We start from the raw sequence: 14,584 nt of genomic DNA, 5'->3' as shown, positions 1-14,584 counted from the left end.
CGAGACCCCCGGTTCCTGGCTGGCTGCGGGGCAGCGGGAGCCTTCCCTGGCCCTCTCACCGGGGAAACTGAGGCACAGTGCAACACTCTGTGTCCCCTGGGACCCCAAGTCCAGGCTGGCGCTGTGGGGGGCTGGAGGGGGCTGTGTGGCCATCCCAGCTCTGAGACACCCGCTTCTCCCAGGGCCGCCACGCCAGCCAGGACGAGCTGGCCGCCCTGGCTGGCTGCGGGGCAGCGGGAGCCTTCCCTGGCCCTCTCACCGGGGAAACTGAGGCACAGTGCAACACTCTGTGTCCCCTGGGACCCCAAGTCCAGGCTGGCGCTGTGGGGGGCTGGAGGGGGCTGTGTGGCCATCCCAGCTCTGAGACACCCGCTTCTCCCAGGGCCGCCACGCCAGCCAGGACGAGCTGGCCGCCTCGGCCTACCAGGCGGTGATCCTGGACCAGGAGTACGGGGGGGAGCCCGTGCAAGTGCGCGTGCCCATGGGCAAGGAGCCCCTGCACCTGCTGGCCGTCTTCAAGGGCAAGATGGTCGTGTACGCCGTGAGTACGGAGCGGGCCGGCTCCCGGTGGGCTGCAGGGGGGTCCGGCTTGGGCCCACGTGGCTAACAAGATGCCTCGGCTGTGCCCTGGGGCGGGCAGTGGCAACCCCAAGGATGCCTGAGCATGGCAGTGCTCCTCTCTGGCTATGGGGAATATGGGGAAACTGAGGCACAGAGCGATGCTGAGGTGGTGAGGTCACCCAGAGAGCTGGTGGACGTGGAGGCTGGGACCCCGCAGAGCCCAAGCCCTGCCCCCAGCACTGGGAGCCCCGCCTCCAACCCCTCCATCCCCTCAGGGCGGCACCTCCCGGGCCGGAGCCACGGAGGCGGCGGCAGCCACGCGGCTCTTCCATGTGCACGGCGCCAACGAGACCAGCACGAAAGCCATCGAGGTGCCCGCTCGCGCCGCTGCCCTCAACTCCAACGACGTCTTCGTGCTCAAGACCCCAGCCTGCTGCTACCTCTGGTACGGCAAGGTAGGTACGGCCTGGCCACAGAGACCCAGCGGGGCGAGGGGTCTTTGGGCAGCCGGTGTCCCCGCGGTACCTGCAGCCGCCGCGTGCTCCGTCTCCGGCAGGGCTGCAGCGGGGACGAGCGGGAGATGGGCAAGATGGTGACCGACCTCATCACCAAGACGGAGAAGCTGGTGGTGGCCGAAGGGCAGGAGCCCCCCGCGTTCTGGGCCGCGCTGGGCGGGAAAGCCCCCTACGCCAGCAGCAAGAGGTACCCCCTGCCCTCCGTCCCTGGGACCCTGCCGGAGCCGCCCACCGTGCAGCCCAGAAAGACCCCACAGGGAGCGGCCGTTGGGAGGATTTTTTATGGTTACGGTGTCACGGCCATCCCGCCAGGCTCGGTCCAGCCAGGTGTGGGGCCGGGATGCAGGGGCAGAGGGTTGGAGTAGCATGGGACCGGGAGGGAGCTCTGGGGGTCACATCTAGTCCAGCTGTGCACCTGTCGCAGGATCAGGCCCGGCCCAACCATGCCAGTCACATCCATAGTCGTAGGATCCCAGTGCCACCTTGATGGCACCTGCAATGCTTCGCGGTCGGTCGTGTCTGCCCCCGAGTTCGCGGGCCTGGACCGGCGTGCTGGTTTCTACCTAGACCCGGCAGGGCAGGGGGTAGAGGAGGGGACGTCCCTGGGCTGGGCTGGCAGAGGAAAGGCGGAGGAACGTGGAGAGCTTGAACAAGGAGAGAGCGGCGTTCACGCCTGGGAGTGGAGAAAGATTAGCAGGAACCCGGGAGATGACACTGAGCCACCGAGTCAGTGCTGCCTGGATAGAAATACGGCTGCATCTAGGGGGGCAGGGATCAAAGCGGGGGTCCCCTGGGCAATGCAGCCGCAGGAGGGGGGTCCCCACGCCCCCCCCAACCCACCTCCCGGCAGGTTGCAGGAGGAGACACCGTCCGTCACCCCCCGCCTCTTTGAGTGCTCCAACCAGACGGGCACCTTCGTGGCCACGGAGATCATGGACTTCAACCAGGATGACCTGGAGGAGGACGACGTCTTCCTGCTGGACACCTGGGACCAGGTATGGGGCAGAGGGGCTAATTAAACCCCCCTTAACGAGGTCCCCAGAGCAGCAAGGGGCTGGCCGGGGCAGGATAGACACCCAGACCCTCCCTGCATCTCCATGCCCCCAGCTGAGCCGGTAGCCTGAGCCATGGGGTCCCGTGTCCAGAAAGGCCCCGATCCTGCCCTGTGCCCAGCCCCCTGGCTCCGGGCAGGTCTGGAGAGCCTGTCTGTGGCGCAGGTTTTCTTCTGGATCGGGAAGGAGGCGAACGTGAGCGAGCAGGAGGCGGCGGCGGTGATGGCCCAGGAGTACCTGAGCTCCCACCCCAGTGGGCGCGACCCCCGGACCCCCATCGTGGTGGTGAGGCAGGGCCACGAGCCCCCCACCTTCACCGGCTGGTTCCTGGCCTGGGACCCCCTCAAGTGGCAGGTGAGTGATGGGCCGGGTAGGGGCCCCCCTCTCTGCCCGGCCCTGGAGCTGTGGCCCCCCGGGCCAGGCCCTGGCCCCGGCAGTGCACACCAGAGATTCAGAGCCCAGACGCTGAGGATCTTAAACCCCGATTCACCGCCTGCCCCAGCTATTTAAACCCCCCTGGCAGCTCCGGGGGCAAGGGCCGGGTCCCGTGGGTGGGTGGGGTGGACAGGGGCACCGGCTCTCAGGTGGAGCCAGTGGTGGGGGGCAGCCTTGAGGGCAGGGGTGCCACAAATCTGCCCTGCCCCCTCCCCGAGTGCCACCCTGATCCCCTTCCCCACCCGATCCACTGCTCTGGGTTCTGCTACCTGCAGGGGCTCCCTGCCCCATCGGCTGGGTTGCGCTCCCATCGGCTGCTCTGCTTTCTGCTCCCTACCCAATCTGTTGCTCAGCTTTCTTCTCCCTGCCTTGTGCTCCCTGCCCCATCCCCAGCTCTGCTTTCTGTTCCCGCCCCACTGTCTCTATTCAATGTGCTGCTTGGCTTCCTGCTCCTTGCCCCCTGCCCCATCCACTGCTCTGCTTTCTGCCCCCTGTACTATCAGCTGCTCTGCTTTCTGCTCCCTGCCCTGTGCTTTCTACCCAATCTGCTCCTCTGCTCTTTGCTCTCTGCCCCCATGCCCAGCCTCGGGGCACTGCTGTGCTGGAAGGAGATGGATGAGCTCCTGGACCTCAGCTGCCCCTGAGCGCACCGGACACGCCTGAGCCCTGGTCTCCGTCTCTCTCCCCAACAGGACAAGAAGTCGTATGAGGAGCTGAGGGCTGAGCTTCAAGACAACAAAAACTTTAGCCTTGTCACAGCGGTAAGTGCCCAGGTGCCCCAGGGCAGGTAGGCAGCAGCACTACGGCACCGTGGGCTGATCGAGGAGTTTGCAAACCCATCACCACTGCAACCACTGCCAAAGAGCAAACTTCATGGGCACCTGCCTGAATTGGCTGCATCATACCTTGCACTTAAACTCACAGCTTAGCAAAAAATGATCAAACGATGTGACCTCATTAGTCCTGGAGTCGTTAGAAGCAGACGGATGTCTCTTTTCAGATTCAGAAAGCACCCTGTAGCCATCTGAAGCATCTGGGCAGGGCCTCGGTGCTCTGATGAAAGTGGTTTCTGCGCCTGGGTTCAGGTTTCTAGCTGGGGTTCAAAGCAGCCTGCAGGGCTGTGGAAGAGGAGCTGCGGGACCAGGAGCTGCGAGCAGGCAGCGGGGGTGCAGAAGAAAGGGTAGCTTGATTAGTGGAACCGTTAATGAGGACAGAGGGTTGTTAATGTCTGTGGGGCAAAGAGGTTAGCAGCAATCGGGGAGAGAATGGCAAGAGAAAACGTACTTTGATTAGTGACATTGTTAACAAGGGGAGATGGTCATTAACGCCTGTGGGGTGCGGAGATGAGCAGGAACCAGGGAGCTGATAATGAGCTGCGAAGTCCATCGACTCCCTCTGCACTTCCTGAATAAAAATGCCCATCTCTGCCAGGCAGCTGGTTTTAGATGATGGAGCAGTAGTCCAAGTGGGGGGGCGGGGGGATGCCCAGATGCCCCCGCAGGGGCAGATTCAGGGGGGTGAAGTAGTGCAGTTACCCCCCCCCCCCCCCCCCCTCCCCGCTTTTTTTCCCGCCCCCCCCCCCCCCCCTGCTTCTGCCTGCTTTGCTTCCTGCTCCATCCAAAGTTTTCTAACCAACTGCCTGGCAGTGGTAGTGGCACTTCTATTCAGGCAGCACCAAGGGCCTCCATGGACCTTGCAGCTCATCTTAATAGACCCGATTCCTGCTAATCTCTTCACTCCCCAGGTGTTACCCACCCTCTCTCCTTGCGTGAGCCTTTTGGCTGCCCCGCTGGCTGCTGTTGGCAAGGGAGCTCCTATGTTGCAGTCAGGAGGGAGAAGCAAGAGCTCAGGGGTTGGACACGATGACCTCCCGAGGTCCTTCCAACCCACATTTTCTATGATCCTGCGGATGTAATAACTCACACCAGCTTTAACTTGGCAAGACATTTGGACACGGCTTTAATTGGCAAGAGGCTCAAGAAGGCAGGACATCGTCTTATGAACCTGCACGAGCTGCACGGCTGCTTCTAACCGTCCCAGCCTATTGGTTTCTTTGTCCCTGGAGAAAAATAGGTGCCGGGATGTGTGTGACGATGCCCCACATTAGCTGCACCCCCGCTTTTCAGAGTCCTAGATCTGCCCATGCCTGGATGGGACCAGCCATGCCCCTTGGGCGTGCTGGGGGGGTGGTCTGGGGAAGCCAAGCTGCAGCCTCATGTGACCCCCACCGCCTCTTTGCTGTCTCCCAGGGGCTCACGGGAAAGCAGGAGGTTTTCACGACCAATACCACGCTGAACTCGGGGACCCTGCAGACCTTCCCCCTGGAGGACCTGCGGAACAAGGCCGCGGAGCATCTGCCCCGGGGAGTGGACCCCAGCAGGAAGGAGGTGAGATGCGGGGCTCAGGGGCCGTGCCCACACATATGTGTGCGTGTGCATGTGTAGGAGGTGGTGGGCTCGCTGTGTGCAGGAGAAGGGGAGAGGGATGTGTGCACATGTGGGCAATGCACCTAGGAGGTGAAGGGAGAGGGGGCACATGCGTGTGTGTGTATGTGTGTGAGGAAAGAGAGGAGAGGGTCTTGGTGTGCATGCAGGAGGTGGATGTGTCCACAGGTGTATGTGGTAGGTAGTGAGGGAGGCACAGTGGGTGTGTGCATGTGCTCTGTGTGCACACGTGGGTGAGAGGGACTTAGGGGTGTGTATGTAGAAGATGGTGAGGGGTTGTGTGTGTTGGGGGAGGTGGTGAGGGGCGCTTGGTGTGTGGGTACACGTGTGTGTAAAAGGTGAGAGGCTCTGTGTGCGGGGGAGGGAAGGTGGAGAGAGGAGCTCATGGCATGTACACATGCATGCGTGTGTGTGTGTAGAAGGTGAGAGGGGCTTGGTATATGTGTGTGTAGAAGAGGGTGAGTGACTTGGTGTGTGGGTGTGTGCACACGTGTGTAGAAGGTGGTGAGGGGCTGTGTATGTGTTTGTGTGGAGAAAGTGGTGAGAGAAACTCAGTGTGCATGTACATACATATACACGTGTGTGTGTGTGTAGGTGGTGGTGAGACAGGCTCAGTGTACATCTACACGTGTGTGTGTGAGTGTAGAAAATGAGTGGAGCTTGCTGTGCATATACACGTGTGTGTGGGGGGGGTGAGAAGGGCTTGGTGTGTACATACACACATGCATCTGCATAGAAGTGGGTGAGGGGCTTGGTGTGCATGCAGGAGGTGAGAGGGCTTGGTGTGCGCGCACACACATGCACACGTGTGCACATGCAGAGGCATCGGACCCCGCCTCTCCCCTCCATGCCCTGGTACGAGCTCTGCAGCCTCCCGGCTCTCACAACCCCCAGCGCCCACCCTTAACCCCGCTGTGCCCGCAGGAGCACCTGAGTGACCAGGACTTCCAGGCCGTGTTCGGGATGTCCCGGGGCGCCTTCGCCGCGCTGCCGCCCTGGAAGAGGCAGATGCTCAAGAAGGATAAGGGGCTCTTCTGAGGCGGTGCCAGCCCCTGACTGCTTGGGGACACCGGCGTGGGGGGGCTCTGTCCCATGCCCCCCCATGGCCCTCAGGGTGGCCACCACCTCGCCCAGGTGCCACCCAATAAATCCAGCGCACAGAGCACGGCCTCCGCCTCCTCGCTCCTGGTGACCTCAGCCGCTGCCCCCAGTCCCCATGATCTCAGCCATGTTCCTGCCCCGGTCCTGGTGATCTCCACTGTGTGGCCCTAGCCATGTCCCCCAGCCGGGGAGAAGTTTTGGCTTGCCCAGACTGCATTTGCATAGGACCCGCGGCTGGTGGGGGATCCTGGCTCGGGCAGAGGGGGGAGGTCTGGGCTGGGTAGGACGTCTGCGGTGGGGGCTGCTATGGCCTGTCCTGGGGGGCTTGCAGCGGCGCAGTTCGAAGCGCAGGGAAGGTGGGAGTGTGAATCCTCACCCCAGCCCCGTCCCCAAGGGGCTGCAGGATCTGCAGTGTCCACGTTTGCTTGTGTGGGTGTTCACGTCCCCCTGTCATGCGTGTGCCCGTGAGTGGTTGTGTGTGTCCATGCATGTCCACGTGTGTGTGTGTCTGCATGCGCGGGGCTGTGTGCATTCGTGTCTGTGCTTGTCCATGTTCAGGCATGTCCACATCTGTGTGTGCATCCATACGTGCTCATCTCTGCGCGTGTCTGTGTCCACACATATAAATGTATGTGTGTAGGTGTCCATGCATGGGCACACGTTTCTGTGTATGGATCCATGCACATCCAAGTGTGCCCATGCTTGTGCGCGTCCATGCCGGTCTCACCACGTCTGTGAAACAGGTTTGAGAAGCTGCGCTGAGCGCCCTAGAAGCAAGCTCTGTCCTGTAGCAAGGTGCGGCGTGGGATAGGCCTGGGCCTGGCGAGGTGCCACGGGTTCCCAGCTGCCCGTGCCAAAGGTCGGAGCCCCGTATAGCTGCTGCAATCGCTGTTATCTGCAGAGGCCTCATAAAAGCCCTGTGCAAATATTTGCAGGGCTGAAGGTGCCAGGCTGGGGGAGGAATCGGGGCAGGAGGGGTTGAAGTGCAGCTGGTGCTTCCTCACTGCCCTTGACCCCACTGTCCGATAGGCTGGTGGGGTGGGACCCGGGGCAGGCTGTGTGCTTGACCAGCACGTACAAGAGGCCTGACCCTGCCCCAAGCAGCTTGTAGCTCCAGCCCTGCCGGCAGCTGCAAGAGGCTGAGCTGTCCCCCAGTGCCCATGTGGAACAGGTACCGTGCCCCACAAGCATCAGACTAGCCCAGAGGGAAGGAAGGAGGCACCATGGCAGCTGGTGCGGATGGTTTCCCTTTCCCCAGTTGCACCACGTGTCAGTAAACAGCAGCTGGCAATCCCCATGTGGACGCCCCATGGGTTTAAGGGACCTTGTGATGCTTTTATTTTGTGTGTTCACAATTCCCTTCTTCACCCTTCACCTGCTCTTCGCCTTTTCACTGGCTGCTGAGCAAAGAGCTCATTTAGTGATGTGTCCACCACGACTCCCTCATCTCACGAGGAAGGGACCAGCTTTTCCATCCTAATGCTGAAATGGTGGTTGGGTAGTGATGTGTCCACCACGACTCCCTCATCTCTTGGCTAATGGCCAATGTAGAGCTCACGAGGAAGGGACCAGCTTTTCCATCCTAATGCTGAAATGGTGGTTGGGGGGGGCGGCAAGGAGTGGAGCCTTAATGAACCCCCTCAGCTGCCCAATGTCATAATTGGGCAACAAGAACAGGTACTGCAATAAAATCAGAGCATGAGGGTGGGAAAGGACCGCAGGTGATCACAGTCCAACCCCCTGCTCAAAGTCGGACCAGCCCCAAGTGGATCCCAGCCAAGGCTTTGTCCGAACACCTCCAAGGATGGAGAGTCCCCATCTCTCTGGGTAAGCTGCATCGGTTGCAGCCGTCAGGATTTCGGTACTGATGTAACAACAGCCGGCGGGTGCCAGGTGGGGCTGGAGCGTACTGTGGCTCTACCGCAGCCAGCACCCACGCGATTGCACCGAAGCTCGCTGGAAGACGCAGTGAGTTCATTCCTGGGTGACGGACTGACGATACCAGCCGCTTCCTCCAGGTCCCGGACTAAGGAACAAGAGTGCACTGAGCGCACACGTGTCCCCGCCAGCCCACCCCCACCGCCTGCATGGGGCAGGGGAAATGGAGATGTGGGAGCATGGGAGGGTTAATAAAGAGGTTTTAATTCCACAGAAGAAATCTTATCTACACACAGTTTAAAAACAGGGAGGGGAGGGCAAACCTCTAAAGATCCCAGTGGAACAGATCTGCTAAAACACAGAGAAAAGTGCTGCTCCACGGGAAGACGGGAAGGGCCCCAACGGTGGTCACGCGGCCTCCCCTTGACACGCACGTGGCCAGACATGTGCCCGCAACCCTGACAGCCACTGAGCCGGGTGGCAGGCAGGTTCTCTGGTAAGGCCCCCACTGGATCCTGTCTTTGGTGATTGGTTACTAGCCCCAATTAAATTGGTTTAGAAAAGGAAGTGATGAGCCCTGTTGCTCCCCTGGTCCTGCCCAGTGCCCCCAGCCTTGCCACGGGCCCTCAATGTCTGTATGAAGGTAACGCGGGCTAACCCACCATTTCTCCCGTTGGCTGTAGCAGCCCTGTTAAACCCCTCGTGCGAAGCGAAAGGTCCTCTCCCCAGCTAGGTAGGATGGGATGAAAGCCCAGCTAGGGAAGACGCATCCTTCCAGCACAGACCGCATCTCTCTGGCCAGTCTTGCCCTGCACGCACCTCTCCGATGGGCCCAGCAGCAATTCTGCTTTTCCCACCCCCAATACAAGCACAGCTATCGCACAAAGCAAACGTAAGGAAGAGGGGAAACCGAGATCAATGGAAAGCTGACAAAAGATGAGGGGAAGGGAGGAAGCAAGAGCCCCCCCGCGCTGCCCTTCCAGACTGAACTGTCGCTGGACCAAACCCACCAGGCTCTGGGGTGAATAAGGGTCTGAGCGAGGACGCTCTGAGTGATGGGTAATGTGCCCTGCACTGGACCCTCGCTAGCTAGGCACACCCATGAGCCCTACTGGCATCGCTGTATTACCCCCCAAAAGCCTCCTGCTTCCCAGCTGGCTTGACAAGAGCTTCTACTAAAAGCATGAGGCCGAGAGGATGGGAGCCGCCCCGTGGCATTGCTAGCTACAAACCAGGCTGACTGCAAAGGCCACGGGGGGCTAAAGCTGAGCGGTATCAAGTTACTGCAACGAGAGGCAGCATGGGAGGCGCACGGTGAAGGATGCTGGGGACACCTGGGTGTTGATCGCACCAGCAAGCTCCAGTGGGCAAGGTCACCGGCTCACAGGAGCTTGTTCACCTCCTGCTACTGACAACACGGGTGAGCATGTAGCCTTCGCTCCAACAGGGAAACCCGGCCGCAAGCTTCCCCTTTGCACCAAGCCCGAGCTGTGCTCACCAGGGGGGCGTTTGGCTAGCACCGGGCTCCCCAGGGGCATTTACACATGGATGGATCCGGGGAGCTGCATGCTTAGACCCGAGGGAACTAAGTTCCCTGCTCAGTTCGTTGGTGGACCTGTTACTTCTAGCACCGCCGCCGGCTGTGACTGGGGGAAAAACTGGAGAAAGGGGCGAGTCACGGTGGAGAACAGTGACTGCTCTAACACCACGCTCCCCACCTTTTGCTCTGGGCCTCTACAACAAAGTCCTCTGGGAACTGCCCCCTCCCCAGTTCGATGCACCTTCATTTCAACAACGGAAAACGTGAACGGTTTATAACAACATGCTGCGCGCGGCCGGAGCTGCATCGTCTTAAGGGCAAAGCTTTGCCATGCATGTCGCAGGTCCGCATCTAAGCCCGCTTACTGCAAGACCAGCACCTAGCAAGACCTCCCGCTTCTTTGGTTGCGGTTAGCCTTCCACCCAGAAGCTCCGTGGACTCCGGATGATCCCTATCTGATGCCCGCTGTCATCAGAGACACATCTGCTTAGCTCTAGGTATTTTATTCCTGAGAAACTCCTCATGGTAGTTTTAAAACAGAACATCCTTGATAGCAAAGAAAGGTGGAAAAAAATAAAACCCTTTCAACATCTGTAACCAGTTAATCCAATTGCAAAGAGGCAGAATTAGGGGCAAAACTCAATCAACTCCTCCAGTTGCTAATAACAATTCATTTGGGAGAACCCCCCCCCCAAAAAACAAACGGCAAACAAAAAACCCAGCAGCTGAAGGAAAATCGGCCCAAGTTAAATAAAAGATGGTTTGAAGGTGCTAATAAGAATCAAATTGTGGGATGTTTTACTGAAACCGGCTATAAAACGAGCTTCGTGTTACTGAAGTCAACTAGGAAAATAGAAGAGGTAAAACACGTGTGCCCTGAAATCTCTTCTTAACCTTGAAGTTTCCAAAGCTTCTCAATGGAGCTGGGTTAAAGCAGCTGAACGCTCCAGACTCCTTAAAGCCCAATAGATTTATAGCTACCCTGAAAGCACATCTCTCTCTGGGCAGTTCTGGGGGTCCCGAAGGTCAGTTTGAAACCTTGGCTCAGTCTAACGGAGCGATCCAAGGATAATCTTGCCGACGGGCTTTCTTCACTCGTTCTGTTTGAGATGACACAAAGAGACAAAGCTTTGCGTGTGCAGACTCTGAAGGGGCCGGGCCAGAACGACAGTTCCTGGCGTGCGATGACACGTGGCCGGGGTTCACTTCCGAACCTGCCGAAGGTCAAAGCTTACCTTCCACCCCCTGCCCCATCAGCTGCGGCTGTCGAAGTCAAAACAAGGCAACCCGACATGGTTTGAAGCCAGAGAGAAACACGTACGTGGAGACAGATGCTTCATCTGCGAGCTGCACCAAGCAACAATGCTATGGAAAGAGGCAGTCGGAGAATAAAACGTTCAAAACAAAAACCAAACGTGTGTATAATAGCGTTAAACCAGGGGGGACGAGGAACTCTGGCAAGGTGATGGAACGCAGCTGGGTCTTAAACGCGTGCCACAGAACCTGCACTTTGTTTCCCAGCACTGCAAAGAAACGCCAGAGTGTCTACCATCCTGCCGACGTCAGGACACGTTCAACTGGCATGGTGCGGACACCCCAGCTAGCAGGGCAGACTGGCCATAGGATACTCGGCGTCGGGGGGTTTCCAGTGAACGTTACTAACACGATACAGGCCGGGTTACAGAATCTATTGCTTCAGTTGCTCTTGGAAAAGAAAAAGAATAGAATGCCAAGTGATATGCAACTCTCCTCCCCACTCGCACGTCCTAGGCGAATGGGCCTGGAAGGTCTGGTCTCTCTGCACTACCGTGAGATCAGTTCATGAGCAGCTGTAGTCTGGTGATTCGGTGTCACTCTTTCAGGCTCCACGCTGACAAAGCTTTTCCCAAACAATAAAAATCTTCCCCCTGCCGCCCCCCGCAAAAGGAGGCGCTCTCAGGGATGCCAAGGCTGATGACTGCGGCTCAGGCCCATGGTTCGGCAAGTCGAGAGTCCCGTGTTTCTCACGCTCCATCTCTCCCTGAGCGGTTTGTTCTCCTCCATGTCTGGCACAAGTTCAGAATTCCCCACAGTCAGGAGGAACGAGGTACCCTGCTCTTCACAGGGGCTGGCGCACAGACCTTCCCGCTTCCGTGCTCAGCGGCTGCGCGTTCTTCTCTGCTTCTAGCAGCTCCTCAAAGATATCCCTAGGAAGCCGGAGAAAGGCACATTGTGAGATCAACGACTAAAGAGCGGCTGGACAAGCTGAAGACAGGTGTGGTGAACAAGAAGTTGGATTGAGGCCTCGGAGAAATTCCAGATGCTGGGAGTTAAGCCAACAGAGATACCCCAAAGATCTCTATGCCCAGCCCTGTGAATTCATAAGCAGCTCAGGACTAAGTTTTTGGTTATTACAAAACAGTTTGACAACAACCACCGTTAAGACTTGAGGGGAAGAGGGCAACAAAACTAGAATAATTAGCTGGTGCCAGTGAAACAGTTGGAGGGAACAAGGGCACTGACAAAGAGGATAAAACAAAGGGAAAACAGATGTGTGGGACTGACAGATAATACTGCTGAGATACCACACCTCCTCCTTTAAATGCATCTTTAATGCTAGGCTGGCATCTGATCGCAACCGGACGTGTTCATGGTAGATTTGTGCACTATCACAGGACTTTCTCTCAGACTCTTAGGGCAGGAACACAATTAAGATCCCCAGAGAAGCCCTCAACTTGGAGGAAGGTGGTCAGGAGAAGGGAGATCATAGAAATCATAGAGAAGTGGGGCTGGAAGGGAGCTCCAGAGGTCACATCTAGCCCAACCCTTGCCCAAGTCAGCCCTGTCCAAACCATCCTATACAAATCTACTGACTAACCTCTTAGTACAACTACTGTCAGCCCTGACATGACACGACATCCAAACTTGCCACAGGGAAAGCAGAGGGACTGTGGCAGCTAATGTACTGCTGCTGCAAGGGTTATTCATGTATGCTTGAGACAACACCCCCATCTGTATCAATCTGACTATGGAATAAAATTCCTTCCTGACCCCAAATGTGGCATTGGTCTGACCCTGAGCAGAGGGGCAAGACCCCCTAGCTTGACGTCCCAGCAGGAGCACTGGCACAGCTGTCAAAATCCCCAGCCTGAGCTGCTGCCAACTCCAAGAGCCTCTAAGGAAAACCCCACATCTGACACATGTAGCAGAAAGGGGGTGACAGAGGGATTCCCTTTCAACCTCGTGTGGCAATGTGCAAAGCCCAGAAGCCTGGGACACCCCCACAGCATATCACAGGCATTGCTGAGCCTAGATCATCCCCATCCAGTGGCTGGCCAACCTCTTCTTGAAAATCTCCAATAATAGAGAGTCTTCTCCTTCCCTGGTGCCTCTCCTATGGCCTCCCTGCTCAGAGAAGTGAAGAAGTGTTTCCTTAGATAAGCCTGCTTTGCTGCAACCTCTAGCCCTGGGTTTGCATCCTGTTCTCTGTGGCAAGAGAGAAAAGCCATTTTTACACATTTGCCTCAAGCTCCAAGACTCTTACTTGTGCATGTAGAAAAAGATGTAGCCGCTTCGGTCTCGGTCACACTGTACGGTGCCCTCTTGAGTTCTGGACACTTCCAGGTCATTGTAGGTGAACCAGGACTGCTTCTTGATATCGAAGACGTCGCTGATGTAATGCCCTTCGAAAAGAGAAATGACACTTTTTTTCACGCGCTAGGTCAAAACCCATCAACTAATTGTTTCTTGACACCTTGATGAGACTGCCTGGCCTCAAGCAACTTGGAAAGCCCTCATGACTTATGCAGCCCCTCCCAGCCCTCTTTTTCTTAGGCCCCTGCCACACATTACATATATTATGCAATAAATTGGTTAATCACGCAATAAATTTAGACCAGCCACACATGCAAAGTAATTGTCACACCACAGATTCATAGATGTTAGGGTCGGAAGGGACCTCAACAGATCATCGAGTCCGACCCCCAAACCATGTCCAACCATGAATGGGTTAATCACAATAAATTCAGACCAGCCACAAGTGCAAAGCAATTATCACACCATAAAAGTGGCTATCCAGCTACAAAAAGAACAGACCAGCTACAACATTAGTGTTTGAAAAAAGTGCAACCACTTTATAGCTGGTTTCTATCCAGCTTCCATTTGAACGTGTGGTTGGGCCCTATGAAACATCATATTGTTCAGCTACTGGAAAAAGGTTTATTTTGGAAGCTCAATTACAAACCGAAAGGTTATTCTTACTAATTAACAGTGACCAAGAAAATGGATCTTAATGTTTCCCTGAACCTACGTACGATGCTGTTACAGTAACTCAACATTACGTATCTTTAACCAGTGCAAGAGCAGTTAAAAGACGATACCAAAGTGTATATTCCCTACCTGAAGATGATGTGTTTCCAATGTGGCTGACAACGCTGATGAGACGATAGGAATGAGGGAGTTCTCCATTCTGGAAAACAGAATTCAAAAGGATTTGCTTTTATTTCGGCACTGGATTCAGAACAAGTCCTATGGCTAGAATTTGGCCTTGGGACCTGTGTCCACAGCAGCTGCCTGAATAAGAAATACACTCAGGTGCATAGAAACTGAACTGGACAACAAGAAAAGAGTATCCCTGGAGAACTGGAGGGTGGGAGGCACTTCTGAATTGTTTCCATGTCCCCGGTCACCAGTGGAACAGCACATCTCTCCCTTTTGGACCAGCTGGATGCCACGTGCTCTCCATTTTGCTTTGCACTGTCAAGCTAATTTCCCCAAGTAAATGATTTCCACGGATGTCAGTACTAAGTCCACAGAGATAAAGTTAAATAAACCACCCTGGGAGCCAGGTTGGTTACTATGGTGTTAAGAACACCTCTGATAAGCGGGGCGTGGAACTGGCAGTCCATGCCCAGATAGGTGGCACAAAGATTCTCCCCTATGGTGCTGCCAGTAATCAACACACCTTTTCTTACCCCTTTCATAGATTCATAGATGTTAGGGTCGGAAGGGACCTCAACAGATCATCGAGTCCGACCCTCTGCATAGGCAGGAAAGAGGGCCGGGGTTAGAAGACCCCAG

The 14,584-nt window shown here is 56.7% G+C and overlaps 2 protein-coding genes across 4 annotated transcripts in view; one reads left to right on the top strand and one right to left on the bottom strand.

Moving 5' to 3' along the window:
- Positions 1 to 6,194, top strand: part of VIL1 (villin 1) — a 10,488-nt gene extending 4,294 nt beyond the window's left edge. The window contains exons 8-15 of the mRNA XM_025192738.1: positions 383 to 541; positions 837 to 1,016; positions 1,118 to 1,263; positions 1,927 to 2,071; positions 2,294 to 2,482; positions 3,256 to 3,324; positions 4,813 to 4,950; positions 5,932 to 6,194. Coding sequence (XP_025048523.1) covers positions 383 to 541; positions 837 to 1,016; positions 1,118 to 1,263; positions 1,927 to 2,071; positions 2,294 to 2,482; positions 3,256 to 3,324; positions 4,813 to 4,950; positions 5,932 to 6,045 — 1,140 coding nt within the window. The 3' untranslated portion in view covers positions 6,046 to 6,194. The remainder of the gene's footprint in view (positions 1 to 382; positions 542 to 836; positions 1,017 to 1,117; positions 1,264 to 1,926; positions 2,072 to 2,293; positions 2,483 to 3,255; positions 3,325 to 4,812; positions 4,951 to 5,931) is intronic.
- Positions 6,195 to 8,200: 2,006 nt separating this feature from the next.
- Positions 8,201 to 14,584, bottom strand: part of USP37 (ubiquitin specific peptidase 37) — a 45,191-nt gene continuing 38,807 nt past the window's right edge. For all 3 annotated transcript variants that reach the window (XM_025192743.1, XM_006036456.3, XM_025192744.1), the window contains 3 exons: positions 13,904 to 13,973; positions 13,050 to 13,188; positions 8,201 to 11,712 (listed from right to left, as the gene is read on the bottom strand). In XM_025192743.1, the coding sequence (XP_025048528.1) occupies positions 11,625 to 11,712; positions 13,050 to 13,188; positions 13,904 to 13,973 (297 nt within the window). In that variant the 3' untranslated portion in view covers positions 8,201 to 11,624. The remainder of the gene's footprint in view (positions 11,713 to 13,049; positions 13,189 to 13,903; positions 13,974 to 14,584) is intronic.

The sequence above is a fragment of the Alligator sinensis genome, unplaced genomic scaffold, assembly GCF_000455745.1.
Source record: "Alligator sinensis unplaced genomic scaffold, ASM45574v1 scaffold1332_1, whole genome shotgun sequence".
Taxonomy (NCBI): Eukaryota; Metazoa; Chordata; order Crocodylia; family Alligatoridae; genus Alligator; species Alligator sinensis.
This window is presented reverse-complemented; position numbering and strand designations above follow the sequence as displayed.